Consider the following 15,179-nt stretch of genomic DNA (forward strand, 5'->3'; position numbering starts at 1 on the left):
ACTATTAAATCCTAGTCTGAAAGGGGACATTGCAAGATCCTGAAGATTAGCTTATGAAGTAAAGAAATTTGGGTGTTAGGCCTCCATTTGCTTCACCTGAAGACAGGGATTCTGAAGATTCTAAACTTGAATTGATGGAATCTCCTAGGCATGACATTGTACCACCAGATTTCCCTCTAAGATAACCTAGATGAGCATCCAAATGAATTCATTCCAGGCAGCCCAAATCATCATATTCGTCCTGATTTAGAAGATGGCTCTACTCTCCAGCCTTAGTGGTGGGAAAGCTTATTGGTGATGTTTAAGATGATGAACTTGTTCAGGTTAGATCATCCAGACGCAAGAGCAAGACTACAACCATTTTCACTCTTATGGCCAGCATTTAGAGTGTTTAGCCCTAGACTTATTTAGTGTGTCTATAAGCCCCAACTTATTCAGAGACAAAACAGATACTTGAATGGGAAAAGGGTATGGAAGTTGAGTATCATAACCTTTTTAAGAACAACACTTCAGTTCTATCAAATCTTTGTCCAAGGAAGAAACCCATTGACTGCAAAGGGGTCTAGAAAGAGAAGTACAATGCTGATCAAACTATTATTAAATAAAACTTGGTTAGTGGCTAAGAGCATCCCATGGAAAAAAGGCATAGACTATGAGGAAATTTTTGCTCCTATGACATAGACAAACACCATCCGGTTGGTTCTAGCCATTGCAGCATAGATGTGGTTAGAAAGTCCCTCAAATGAATCCCAAGAGTGCCTTCCTCAATGGTGATTTGGAGGAAAAAGTCTATACATAGCAACCTCTCGGTTTCAAAGTTTAGGCAAAGAGCACCAAGTATGCAAACTGGTCAAGGTTCTCTAGCCTCAAGCATGCCCACAAAGCTTGCTACATCAAAATTAATAACTATTTGGTTGCATGTGGTCTTCACAATGAGTCCTTTGGATCCAAACTCGTAAGTCAAGCATACTGGCAATAACATCATTTTTATTGATAAGTAGGACATGATTTCCACAGCTAGTCAAATTGTGATGTGAATATCAGGATTTAACTGTGTGATTTTGAGTCAAACTCGATGATCCATGTTTCATGACTCATGAAACATGGATCATCGAGTTTGACTCAAAATCACACAGTTAAATCCTGATATTCACATCACAATCATTTTTATTGTCAACTATGTTCATGAAATTACCATTACTGATAATGGGGCATAATTGATTAAGCAGATCAAATTAATTTGTGTCAGTCATTTGATATGACTGATTTGGGACTTCTGAATTATTGTCTCGATGTAGAAGTTTGCAGACACCTGGCACCATTTTTATTTCTCAATCAACAAATGCCAGGAGTTTGTAAATAAGTTTAGGATGGTTAATTGCAAGCCTTCATCTACACCTATGGAGGAAGGGCTAGAACTATTGGCCAAATCAGATTCACAGTCACCTATGGTGAATGAGTCAACTTTCAAGAACTAGTGGGCAGCACAATCTATTTTACAGTCATTAGACCTGATCTGGGTTATGAGCTATAGATCTCATTTCATGACAGCCACTAGCATAGAACATTGGGTTGCATCAAAGCATGTACCACGTTATGTGAAATAAACAACAGACTTTGGCATTTTATACACCAGAAGCAAAGATCCTCAGCTGACTGGCTTTACAAACTCAGACTGGTGACAAGAGTCTACTTCTAGGTATGTCTTCAAACTCTGTATAGGTGTACTCATATGGATCGATAAGAAGTAGTAGGCTAAAGCTCTTTCTTTAAAAGAAGCAGAATACCAGGGAAAATGTTACATCCGAACTTTTGACCCATTTTAAATAAGCTTATAGCCATTGTTTGGTTAGTTAAAACTAGAATGTTATGATCTTGTGAAGTTGAAATTATGGTTAACCATTTATTTCATATGAAAAGGACTTGTTAGTTGATTCGTTATGATCTTGAGAAATGGAAATTATGGTTTACTGTTATCTGATATGAAAAAGATTTATCATTTATACTTATTTATTGTTAATGATGGTTAGCTGTTTTTACAGTTATCAATTATTATGTTCTTGATATTTCAATTTAAATGGAGGAGCATGTTATTATTGTGGAAATGTTGCAATTGTGGTTGCAGCAATAGACAAAGGGGAGAAAGCATTGCTAAACAGGATTCAAGGAATGGAGCACTATTTTAGTCTATTGTTAAACCATCAAGCATGGACTCTAACTACCTTGATAAAGGATTTAACGGGTAGGCAACAGAGTACACCTTGGACAGTCATGAGCTACTTGATCAATCTTTTATAACACAAATACATTAAAAATCATAATAAGAACAATTACTTCTCTCTTGCTTTGAGACCTCGGAAGTGATTAACATTATGAATTTTCACACACACATACATATATATATGATATCACCAGACTTGTTAGTGAGCCTTTGAGGGTTGATCCTCGTCAAAGAAAGGAAAAGTGTTGTTGGCAACCACCAGAGGAAGTATGGAAAAAAAAAAAATTGATGGGGCTGCTCGAGGAAACCTGGGTATATCAGGTTGTGGATGCATAGCACGAGACCACAAAGGTAACTCCATAGCATTTGTGGCTAAACGATTAAGGGATGGAACCAGCAATGTGGCAGTATGTGAAGCAGCCAAGGAGGCTCTAGTGTTAGGTGTTAAACTGGGTATCCATCAAGTGCATTTGGAAGGAGATTCAGAGATTATTATAAATAGAATCAAGAAAGGGAAGATGGAGTCTTGGCATCTTGACAAGCACATTAGCCAAATAAAGTGCCTACTGACAGAGTTTGAGGACTCCAGGATATCCCATGTTTACAAGGAGGCAAACAAGGTGTCAGATAAGTTGGCCAACTTGGGAGTGAATGTCTCTTTTGGGAACCAGCATGAAATTTTCGAAGACTTTAGGTTTCTCAATTTGAAGTAAGGATGTAGTGTATTGAAGTGGCTTCATGAGCGAATGCCTCCCTTTTGAGGGAGTACCTCTCAATTATGAATTTTAACCCCCGGTTTGAAGGACACTCATGAGGAAATTATCCCCCACGCGTGACAGAGGATCTGCAATCATTAATCAACAACTCTCAAAGTTTACAGGGCCTTTCGAGGGCATGATTTTAAGAAAAGCGAGGTCTTTTTTCAGCATGGGAAGTTGCAAAGTAACCGTAGATGGAGGCCAATTTTGCTTTGGAATCAAACAATCAGACTCAAGCGTATGAAGGGAGGATCACAACGAGGCGTTTGAAGAGCATCTTTCTTTTTGACAACCAAGGATTCATGAGTGGTATCATGGAGATGTTCGGTCCAAAATACTTGGACACCTGCTGGAGGAGAAGGTCCAACCTGGATATAGAGTCCCTCTTTGTGGCTCCGGCTTTGTCAGTTGGAGAGTCAAAAGAGGAAGTTCGCAGGGTCATTGCTATGTGTTTAGATCCGCAATGGTTGTTGGGGATAGACGATGTTGTTGACAGAGTCATGGTAGTTGTTGGGCTGGAAATGGGGCAAGAAATGTGGAGGTTGATTGGGGATGGTGATTCCTCGCTGCAACCTTTGGTTGTCTGGTCTTCTGCAGCTCCTCAAGGGGTGCACCTACAAAAAGTGATGTAAGGATGGAGGAAGGTGGTTAATTTTTTGTAGGAGAAGATCTGGGTGATGGATGATGAGAGGAGGGGTTTTATGAAGATGACACCAAGGAAAAGTGTGCGACCACCTAGAGAACCGCTGAGATAGCAGTTGGTAAGGGAAGGATGTGGTGTTGCAGGGGAGTCCAAGAAGGCAGGAGTTTGGATTGATGTCTCTAGTAGGGGAGGCAAGCACAAGTGAAACTGACAAGAAGAGGCGATCAATGGAGGTCAATCGTTCCATCCCAAATTTTACAAAGGAGGAAGTTGCACATTGGTTCAAGAACTGAGCATATGGGGCCCTTTTTTGGATGATTGATAGCTTCTTCATGGCATGCGAATACTTTTTTGTATTGGGATGGGCTATGTTTGTGGGTGTTAATGCCCTTAGTATGTATGTTTTGACTTTAATGTCAATGGGGGAGGGCATTTAGGAGGACTTTTGAGATTTTGGCCGCTTTACACTATGGCATACTTATGTAAGCATCATATTCTTATATCAATACAAAAAACTTATTACTTATCAAAAAATATACATATATGATGCCACCATGATACTCGGATGATACCTATGAATCATACCTATGCGTACATATATATATATATAGACATATACACACACACTATGGCATACTTATGTAAGCATTATCTTCTTATAATCAATATAAAAAACTTGTTACTATCAAAAAATATATATCTATATGATATCACTGTGATACTCGGATGATATCTATGAATCATACCTATGCGTATATATGTGTGTGTGCACGTGGAGAATATGATGTTAGAAATAAATCATATGTAACACACATGTATATAAATATATGTATACATATAGGTACGATCATAGTTTAAAAATTCGGTATCGGCAATATCTCGGCTGACCCAAAAATTTTGAAAATATCGGAATCGGCAAAAACTCGGCAAAAATTTCGGCAATAAATCGGCACTTTTATCGAACATTTGAAAATATACAATTTCTTAAAATATTCTTAAAAATGCATACAGAGTAACATACACACTAAATTTGTAGAACATATAATGATTTGAGATATCTACCATATATGAAGCAAAGTTCTAAGTTAAACAATAATTCATAATTTCATAGCAATTAAAACTTAGCGGATCAACATAGTAATAGAAATTAGAATCATAAACTGAAAAACAAGTATAACATCAAAATATAAATAAGTTCAATACATATAGCAATCAAACTCCATGAAAGTTTGAAACTACAACTTCTGAATACATATTAAGTTCAAGTTTCAGTATCAATGAAAACTAAAAGTAGCAATCATAAATTGCGTCTACGAGTAAAACTCAAAAAAGATTGTTGCTGCTGGGTGAGTGGTGTTGAAGTAGTTGCCGTAGCAGCATCCTCAACAGGTGCCCTAGTAGGTGCCTCACGCTCCACAGAAGCCTCTGATGGATGACCAAGCTCAGGTTCCACCTCATGTGCTGCCACATCTGCATCCCAGTCATCTGCCTCCATCTCAAACTCAGCTAGCTGCTCATCTGTCAATAAAGGTTCGCCCACATCCTCATCTACACCCTCACCATCAGGAGGAGCAATCCAATCTGCTGAATATGGATCAATGTCATCCAAGTCTAGTGCTGCATATGAAGCTTGCCCTTTCACCTTCTTCTCGTGCAAGAGAAGGTTGTACTTCACATAGACCAAGTCATTTAGGCGTTTTTGGGTCAACCTATTACGTTTCTTTGTGTGTATGTCTTGAAAAGTACTCCAATTTCTCTCGCAGCCAGAAGCACTACAAGGCTGCGATAAAATTCGGATGGCAAGCTGTCGAAGATTAGGCGTTGTGGCACCATAATCTTCCCACCACAGATCTGCAAGGTTTAAAAAAATCATTTATGATGCGATAAAACTTCCAATAAACTTCACGAGCGAAATAAATGGTATGATAAAATTAAACGCAAGTTCTTTTTTACCTGGCTGCAAGGTGTATCTCCTACGCTTGCAATCAGGAGAAGAAAATAATGGCCCCTCTTCCCTCTTGTAGCTCTGCAACTCATCAAGTATGATGTCTCGGAGGTCCGTATCAGCAACCAATCTTCGAATACATGTGTCCAAGCCAATTTGAACCTCTGCATCTGCTTTAAAAGTGTTGGAGAAATAGTACTTGGGGTTCAAGTAGTAGGCAGCTGCATGAATGTGTTGGTGGAGTTGTCGGTTCCACCTACGATCAATGATGTTCCATATGGGTCTATATTTGGTCTCATTTGACCTATACAAGTGCTGAATGGCCTCTTTTGCGCTATCCATAGCCTCATATAGAAACCCCATGGGGTTTTTATCCCCATCCACAATTCGTAGAACCTTCACCAACGGCTCTGATACCTAGACATAATAAGACATACAAAATCAGCCAATGAATGAAAATATTTCAAAGTTAAATTTTAAATCATCAATTAAGATTTGAAAACTTACTTTGAGGGTCTCCTTCATTAGCTTTTCAAAGCTACTATCAAACACAATCCTCACAATCTTCTCTGCTTCAGGCTTCTTGGCATAAGGACTCTCTAACCATTTCTTATCAAGAAACATGCGCCTGAGGTCTAACAATGTCTCTGATATGCTTTGCAAATTTAGAAAATTAGTAGCAAAGCGTGTGACCCCTGCTCGTACAAGATCCTTACCACTAGTGTGCTCTCTCATAAGACTCAAGACCCATGTATGATTGTAGATGTACTTCGCAATATTCCTTCCATCTTCAACCACCTTCTCCACCCAGCTCAGTTTCCCTAGATCCTCAAGAAGCAAGTCGAGACAATGGGCAGCACAAGGGCTCCAAAACAATGTAGGATGTCTCTCCATCAGAAGTCTACCGGCTGCCACATACGCAGCTGCATTATCAGTCACAATCTGGATGACATTAGCCACTCCCACTTCTATTACCACCTCATCCAACATGTTACACAAATTTTCTGCATTGTTCACTTGATCAGAGGCATCAACTGATTTTAGAAATACCAACTGCCCCCCTGAAGCAACTAGAAAGTTGATGAGTGTCCTATTCCTGCCATCGGTCCACCCATCAGAGATAATAGTGCAACCTTTCTGTTCCCAAACTCTTCTTTGCTCTTCCACAAGTTGATGAATGTTTCTTACTTCGTCATCTAACAACGGCCCACTCACCTCATAGGGAGTTGGGGACTTGAACCCCTTACCAGACAAAGAAATGGAAGTTACCACTTGATCCCAATATGGACTACATAAAGCATTGAAGGAAAGATTATTCCGGACCCAAAATCTCATAATTGCCACTTTTGTTTGTTCGTGCATCTCTTTGTTCCATGCAGTACCTAGTAAGCCGGGTTGAGCACCAGGAGTGTTACGTGGAACCCAAAAATCTGCTAAAGACCCACTCACACTTCCCGATCCCCGTATCTGAGGCCCAATAGAAGCAGAACTTTCTCCACCTGTTTGTGATCCTGTAGAACTAAAAGTCTCCATTGGGGCTGCCATGGCCTCGAATATCCTCTTTTTTGCTGCCTTACTTTGTGCATATTGTTGAAGGCTTGCCATAGCCTCTCTTGTAGCCTCTTCTGGACACTTTAGACACGGTGTAATATCATTGCATGGAATCTTTGCAAGATGATATTTCAATCGGCTTATCCCTGAAGTCATGCATTTAAAGCAATGGATACACTGGATATCTCCTTTGTTTGCTCCTGCAATACCATGTTTCCATAAAGGGTCCTTTGCTCTGCCACCACCAGTCATCCTGTTACAAAAATGAAAAATCAAATATTAGATTAGTTTAAGATCAAACACAATTTGTAGCAATTTATAAAATAGTATGAATCTATAAAGCACAAATCACATTTAAATAATATCCTTACTTAAATTTAGATTTTATATTTTATCTTGTATCTGCTAATTTTTTTAAAATTTAATAAGCTACAATTTTACATTACAGCGATTAATATTTTATATTTAGTAAAATAGTGAAATAGTAAAATATAGTAAATAGTAAATATTAAAGTCGAATATTTATATAATAATAAAACAATATTATATAAAAGTTAAATTTACACTAATACTATTTTATTACTATATATAAGTTATTGTTTTATAATTTTATTATTATATATAAGTTTAAGTTTTATATTTATTAATTTTATTATTATATATAAGACTATAAGTTATTGTTTTAAAATTTTATTATTATATATTATTATTAATTTATTATATTCTAATTTGTTGGTAATACATATTATATATTACATTTAATCCAAATAAAAAATAATACATTTGTAATACATTTAATCCAAATAAAAAAGAATACGTTTGTAATCTGTTTATAATAATTTTTATTTAACTAAATACAATAATATATATTAAAATTTAATATAGTATCACAATGAACTATGGAAAACGAAAAATTCAAATATTAAATCAGCAAAAAAAAAATTAAAAACGAACCCGAAACCCTACCTGGAGAGAAGACGCGGCAGACTGCAGAGCAAATCCTGACCTCCAACTGCGGCTACCTTGGAATCACGGCGATGGGAGTTTGAACTTTGAAGACCTTGCTATCACTGCGACTGCGATTGCTATCCCAAGTCCCGACTGCTATCAGTGATTGCGATTCACGGCGACGGCGCTCTTTTTGGCTCTTTTTGGCGTATGTAAAGGCGCGGCCAAAAGTTGAAAAGACCTAATTTTCTTTGACCCCAGTCAACGAATTAATCCGCCGCTTTTTAGATTTATTCGCGATATATTGTGATAGAAACCGCTGCGAGTTTATTAAAAACTCGGACCCGATATAATGCGCGTTTAATTCGTCCACATTTTAGACGCGCGATAATCCGCGATTTTGGCGATATATCGCCGGCTTTTTAAACTATGGGTACGATTATAGATATAGCAAAATAGCATGATGATATAAACATATAATCCTTATAACTCCTCTCGTGAGCAAAGGCCATCTTCAAGATTGGTGTTAAAGCCTGCTTGGAAACAGATACTCTTTAAAACCGAATTCTTTCAAACCGATATTCCTTATAAATTCTCGTATCTGCAGGTAGCCAAAACATAAGGAAATCATATTGTTATCATGCGACATCTCAGAACAGATTTGTGCTCTACCTTTCTATGTTACTTCCTATTCTCTTCTTCCCTTTTCTATCAGCATCTTGGTCTTGTCTACTTTGCCATACGGGGGGAAAGCTTTGTTACTGAATCGATTGCCATTGACCGAACTAGTATCATTATAGGTTATGGATACTCACAATCAACCCTACTTTCCATTCTATGTTCTCATTAATGCCATTAAGCATTTGTTCCATCGGTACGAAATAACCATATTAAAAGTTGCAGATACCATGAAATGAAACTATGTTTCAGTATGGAAATAAATTCAAACATGTTTCAAGCTTTGTTATTTTATTTACTTCTGAAGCACAGCTCTTTATATGCTGATCGCATAACCATATTGACGACTTGTAGTTCCCTTATCACATATTCTTAATTATATTTTGCATGACTATTCTTGTATGGAATCTGAAATCGAAGTTTTGATATTTGTCTTGCACACTAGTATTTGTTGTATATCAGTTGTGGCATGAATTAACCAAGTGTTCAAGATAACTATATGATAAAGATCACAATATTAATAGTAGTCTCCTGGGATACACCCAATGCTAGTGAAGTCAATGTGAAAGGGTGAAGAGGAGAGAATTCCTGCAAGGGAAAAACTATCATGATCAAAACTCTAATGCATGAAAACATCTTAAAAGAAGTTGCTAAACCCAGGTAAACTCATGGTTGTCCAACTTGAACATTGTTGTCAAGTTGAGCAGTGGTGATCGGGCTATTCATTTGCCCATCTAAATCCTTGGCCAAGGTAGATTAGAGGCATGCTTGCCTAATTGGATCACAAAGAGGATAGTGGTGCCAGCTAACAAAGAACAGGTTAGTGGAGCTATATCCTCAACCTTGTCTGTTGTTGAGTGGACACTCTAACACCGGTATGCTCAGAATGGCTAGACGATAGTGCCCCATGGCTAACCCAAGGTAAGGAGGGTCTTTCTTGTAAGAGATTGTGTCGGATATCATAAGGTCCGCAGTTGGGATGTTAAGCCTATGTCAATGCTTCTCCTCTTCTCTAAAGGTCAAGGCTTGCACAACAAATCGAGAATTAGTTTTGAAACATGGATGAATTCTAAAATTGTTATTTACTTTTATGTATACTCGTCAATGTAGATTTCATTTCTCGTTCTTTTCAAAATGTATGATAGAAATAGTTGTTGTTTTGAATTATAATACTTCCAAATTTCAGTTACTTGATCATTTCCAAAATGATGTAAGTTAGTTATGAACGGTAAACTATTATCATTCATATGAAATAGAAATAGTCATCATTTTGAACTATAAAACTTTCAAATTTCAGTTACTTTATCATTTTCAAAATGATGTTAGTTATGAAAGCTAATCTGTTATCACTCATATGAAATAGAAATAGTCATTGTTTAGAATCATAATACTTTCAAATTTCAGCCACTTGATCATTTCCAAGATGATGTTACTTTATGTCATATCGTTTTGATCATTTGGTTATAACCCTAGGGCAAGTTATCTATTTTTAGCTTAGTACAAATGATGTCACCTAACCCGAGGGCATGATTATCTATTTTCAGCTATGTAAAATCTGTATGTTACAGAAATGTAAATGCAGCATGTAAGGCACTATGGCTACCGAGGATGCTTTCAATAATATAGAATAGCATTATCTTTGCAATTTATAAGTATCTATATTGAATTGATAAAGAGAAAATAGCAATGATTATATATCAGATCCAAATCTGATAAAGGCTTGTCATATTGCAAATAACCATTGCGTCTATACTGGTTATTTGACCATAAATTAGTCACAGACAATGAAGAGACATGTAATGAGTGGAGGGACAAGTCTCTCCATATAGATAGTCATGTCTATCCACCAAAATGTCTTACCAAATCATATTATATATATATATATATATATATATATATATATATTCAAGCAGATTGAAACATGACAACTACAGAAATTCACAAGTGCAAATCATTGGTTTTTGATCTATATTCAGAAATTTGAGTTCCACAGTCTGAAATAATTGAAGTATTATCGTATCAGAATATTCATGTTTGTGAAATATCATTGCATAACCATTCTGATTATAATCTGCAACAAACCATAAGTCAGTAAGGACATTATTCAAGAGATAGAAAATTTAAACGATATCTATATTCTGAAATACAATAAATCTAATCAACAGTAACATTATCAATAAAAGAAAAAAGTTATTCATGTTATCATACAAATACATAAGCTTTTTGACTCATGCTGTCCACCCAAAAATATGTTTTATATTAATGTTATCACTTGCAATATTTTATCTTGATATAATGCAGAAAGCAATAGGTGGCAGCAGCACATAAATGAGATCTAGAAAATCAAATTGATTTTACTTAGCTTTATCTAACAAAAAATGGTAAAGAACATAATAGGTAGTTACAGCACATATATGGCTCTAGAATATCAAACTAAATTTACTTAGCTTAATCTTACCAAAAGCAATTAAGAAAATTCATTTCCATGGAAAACAAATATACCTGCATGTAAAACGTGTTGAAGTCATTATATCCATCCCTGCAAGATAATCAACAGCACATACTAAGCCATGGCAAGAAGCATAAACACACTACAACAAATCCAATTAAATTGAGATGTATTTCCTTTTGTTGAGGTTCTACAATACATGGAAGCATAACCCATACTCAAGTCATCACTATGATGACCATTTTTTTAAATTCGTCCTTCCTTCTCCATGCTAACAAATGCTTAGAAATAATTGTGTGTATTATGGCATTCCTTACGTTGTCATTATTCACAGCTACTCAAAGCAAATAGGCATCAAATGCATGTCACTATTCACAGCTCATATAAAATAGTTGGGAAATGATAACTTGATCATTAAAAACACCCACACACAGCCAAAAAAAGCCCAAAAAATAAATGCATTTAGATAACGCCTGAATCCACAAAATTTTAAGGTAACAAAACTCTCAGTGAACTCGCAAGGCTGGATATCTCATAAGATTTGGATATCTAATGAGTTAGTTCGTTATGCTTGTATCCCTCCAAATTCAAACTGTCAAAAATACAAGCTAAAGTGTTTATATATTATGCTTGTATCCCTCCAAATTCAAACTGTCAAAAATAAAACTAAAGCGTTTACATTTATAAGTAATGTCTAAATATTAGCGTTCAATGAAATAAAAATTGACTTGAACTATCGAGTAAATAACAGTATAATACTTTGAGTTCCTTTAAGCTACAATCATGATATATAAAGGATAAAGCATGTTTTCAACACATAAAATCCCATACTGCTTACTTCAATTGTGTATTTTGAGCTTTGCGTTTGGCTAGGATTTGCTTTTGTTTAACAATAACTTGCTGGGATGCTAAAAGGAAGAAATCTCTTATGAGTACGCCAATAAATAATATATTTGAAAATACTATTAAAGAAATTGTAATGTCCCCTTTTCAATAGCCTAGGAGACCATTCAGCCTAGCTTATTCACATACGCTCAAGTTGGCAATAAGTGATAATTTAAGTGATAGAAGCATTAATCTTGAAAATTTCCGAATAGCTGAGAATCAGGACCTCTCCCAGTTTGTTCCCCAAAAAATCGCAATTAAACAATCAACTATCTTTTGAAAAAAACAGGATTTTGTTGATCTCAGTTTTGTACCACTACATAACATATAGCAATTGAATACTTGATATGGAATATCAAACATTCAACCCTTTCTTAAAAAGTAAATACTCATGAAGAACATGAGAAAAACTCCAAGGTTCCTTACACCTATGGATATTAACTCAATTATATTAATCTGATTTGTCGATTAATCATGTAGGCGGACTTACATTGTTCTTTCAAGGATGTCGAATTTTTGCTATGATGGTGATGGAATCTAGCTTTGCAATGTATATTAGCACCGAATGATGTTGATGGTAATGTGGAGGGCTTTCACGTCACCAATGCTCAAATTTTCATACTTTTTTCTTGAATGAACTCCAACTACTAAATTACTTGCTGCTTTACTTCTACTCCTATGAATGGAAAGATTAGCAGATGGACGGGGATCAAATCTGATGAACGCTTACTAGCGGCGCTACCTCCATAGATGCAATGATTCAAGAGAAAAAAGACTAGATTGCCACACAAGGCTTCCTAACAAGCTACTAGGATGCTAGTGGCCTAGTTTATGGATCCCTATCAAACATCCACTAATATCACCATACAACTATCCATCTATTCTTACTCTTGCTTAACAACTTTCTTGAAATAAAATCTAATTTAACAACTTCAATGGAATTTAACTTTAACTATTGGAAGTAGAAACCATGCAATAACAAGTGTTCGTAATCACTATGCAAAACACAACAATGATAAGAGAAGCAATTTTGGTATTATCTTACGCAATAGTTTTCTTCAACCCTTTACAAATGATAGTAAATGACCTTATATAGGAGCCAAAATTACAACCAACAGTAGAGATTAAAAGGCAAAATCAACGATCCAAATCAAATCCCAAAAACCCTAACTAGGGTTGCCACCCCACTAACCAATGAGAAGACGCCACCTCATCAATGGACCAATGAAAAAAAGGAAAAGTGGCAACGAATGAAAAGGCACCAAAATGGTAGTCAATCAAAATTAGACACCTATCCTACCCACGAAGAAAGGAAAATTTATCACTTGGGCTTTACATCAAATGATCCTCTAATATAATTCTACCCTGTTCTTTCATTTTTTTAGCCAAGGCAATGAACTTGGCTAGCCTTTCATTAACTTCCTTCATGGGAGGGCAAGGCGTGTGCTTCATCTTGAGCTCAGCTGAATTCATCATGTTGTTCGTTGCTTGCAGTATCTTCTCATGATCATTCTCATATTTTTCACATATCGGATAAAGGCACTGAGGGAGGCAAGGCTGCCCAAATGCTTCTTCTTAATGATTATCTTCCCCAACTCATCCAATCTCAATCCAAACTCTGTCTCATTGACATTCTCCTCCTTGATATATTCAACATCAAGTGCAACCCCAACATTGCTCATCATGGTTGAAATGGAAGTGTCAACGCTTGTGTTGTGCTGTGCAATCTCATTACGTATCTCTTCAAGTATCCTTAATCTAATGGTCAAGGCAACATACCAAGACTCCACCGTACTCATTCCTCCATCCACCAACTTGGTTCTTTCCAAATATCTCTCTGGTAGCCCAACAAATGCTCGTAGCCTAGGAATGGCTAACTCCTTGACTAGAAGGAAATCCTTCCACTCCCCTTCAAATGTTTTAAATTTGTCTCTGATAGCCACCAATGACCTGAATGTCAAGATAAAGACAAGAAATTTCGCCCATCTTAAATTATATCACTGATCCAATTTTTGATTTCGTGCAATTGAGCCAACATCTCTTCTATGTTGCTCTCGCTATCTTCCAAAAGGGCTTCCTAATGCAACTATTGGATAGGCTAGCAATCTCCCCAATACTTGTTTTCGGACTCCAACTTTGTAATCCTCTTGTTTGCCTTCCTCAACCTTTCTCTAATTGAACCCATGCCTTCCTGGATTTTCTCACACTCCATGTCATCTGTGATTCTTCCCAAGTTATGCTCTACTATCTCACATTCCAGAGCTACAATCTCATCCACTACCTTGCCAACCTTTGGTATAGCAATCTGAACTTTTCAGTGACCTTCATCATCGCTCTTGATTACCTTTGCCACCGCTTTTGCAATTTGTGTATGTTTTTCACTATCTTCCTTTTCTACTAACCCTTGAATATCTTCAACTGTCCGAACAGTCACCACCTCACTTCTTGGCATAAGCATTTGCCTTAACCATAGAGGTGCAGTGCATCTCCCCAAATCTAGATTCGGTTCGACTAGCAAAGCATCACCAACAGTCTCAGGCGACTGGCTTATTTCCTCAATATCAATTGGCCTATCCTCTTCTTCACTAGTGACTGTCACACCATCTCCGTGTTGGTTCTCCGAGAGAGGAGAGTATTCGGTACTGTCACTGTAACCACTTGATTTCGACTCAGAACTCACCTCTACCGAGACCCTTTGTCCACTTGTATTAACCTCTTAGTTCCTAGCCCCAATTATGCTCTCCCTTGGCAGTGTTGCATTCTGTCTCTTTGATAGAGGCTCTCGATGTTCTTTACTTCTCTTAACCTCCAAAAAACTCTTCTTGTTCTTAATTGCTCCTTGTTGTTGGCTACTGCCCCCACCTTTCTATCTGATTGACTTCACTGGATCTTCTTCCTCCGATTTCATCTTCTCATAAGTAAGGCGTACCTTTCGACTTTGTAATTGCCTTAACCTCTCATTGTACCATGACTCAGTGTGTAGATCAACTATCCTTGTAACTGCCTCTAAGGAAGGATCCTGATGATCATCCCAATCCACTAGACCCAATTTTGTTCCATCCACTGTATCATAATCTTCTCTTAGCACATTTTCATCATCT

The 15,179-nt window shown here is 36.8% G+C and overlaps 2 protein-coding genes across 8 annotated transcripts in view; both read right to left on the bottom strand.

Moving 5' to 3' along the window:
- The window catches only part of DEG7 (DegP protease 7), a 249,233-nt gene that overhangs the window by 115,804 nt on the left and 118,250 nt on the right, over window positions 1-15,179 (bottom strand). For all 7 annotated transcript variants that reach the window (XR_016361753.1, XR_016361754.1, XR_016361747.1 and 4 more), the window contains exon 5: window positions 11,247-11,283. Coding sequence is in view for 2 of the 7 variants with exons in the window: in XM_089817752.1 (XP_089673878.1) it covers window positions 11,247-11,283 (37 nt within the window). In the remaining 5 variants the exon portion in view is untranslated. The remainder of the gene's footprint in view (window positions 1-11,246; window positions 11,284-15,179) is intronic.
- Window positions 4,836-7,321, bottom strand: LOC149576531 (uncharacterized). Its single transcript, XM_089816281.1, has 3 exons — window positions 6,075-7,321; window positions 5,576-5,984; window positions 4,836-5,473 (listed from the first exon to the last, which is right to left on the bottom strand). The coding sequence occupies exons 1-3, from the start codon at window positions 7,272-7,274 to the stop codon at window positions 4,920-4,922; spliced, it is 2,163 nt and encodes a 720-aa protein (XP_089672407.1). The 5' UTR covers window positions 7,275-7,321; the 3' UTR covers window positions 4,836-4,919.

The sequence above is a fragment of the Cupressus sempervirens genome, chromosome 1 (assembly GCF_028749045.1).
Source record: "Cupressus sempervirens isolate cs-2001-9-10 chromosome 1, ASM2874904v1, whole genome shotgun sequence".
NCBI classification, from domain to species: domain Eukaryota; kingdom Viridiplantae; phylum Streptophyta; class Pinopsida; order Cupressales; family Cupressaceae; genus Cupressus; species Cupressus sempervirens.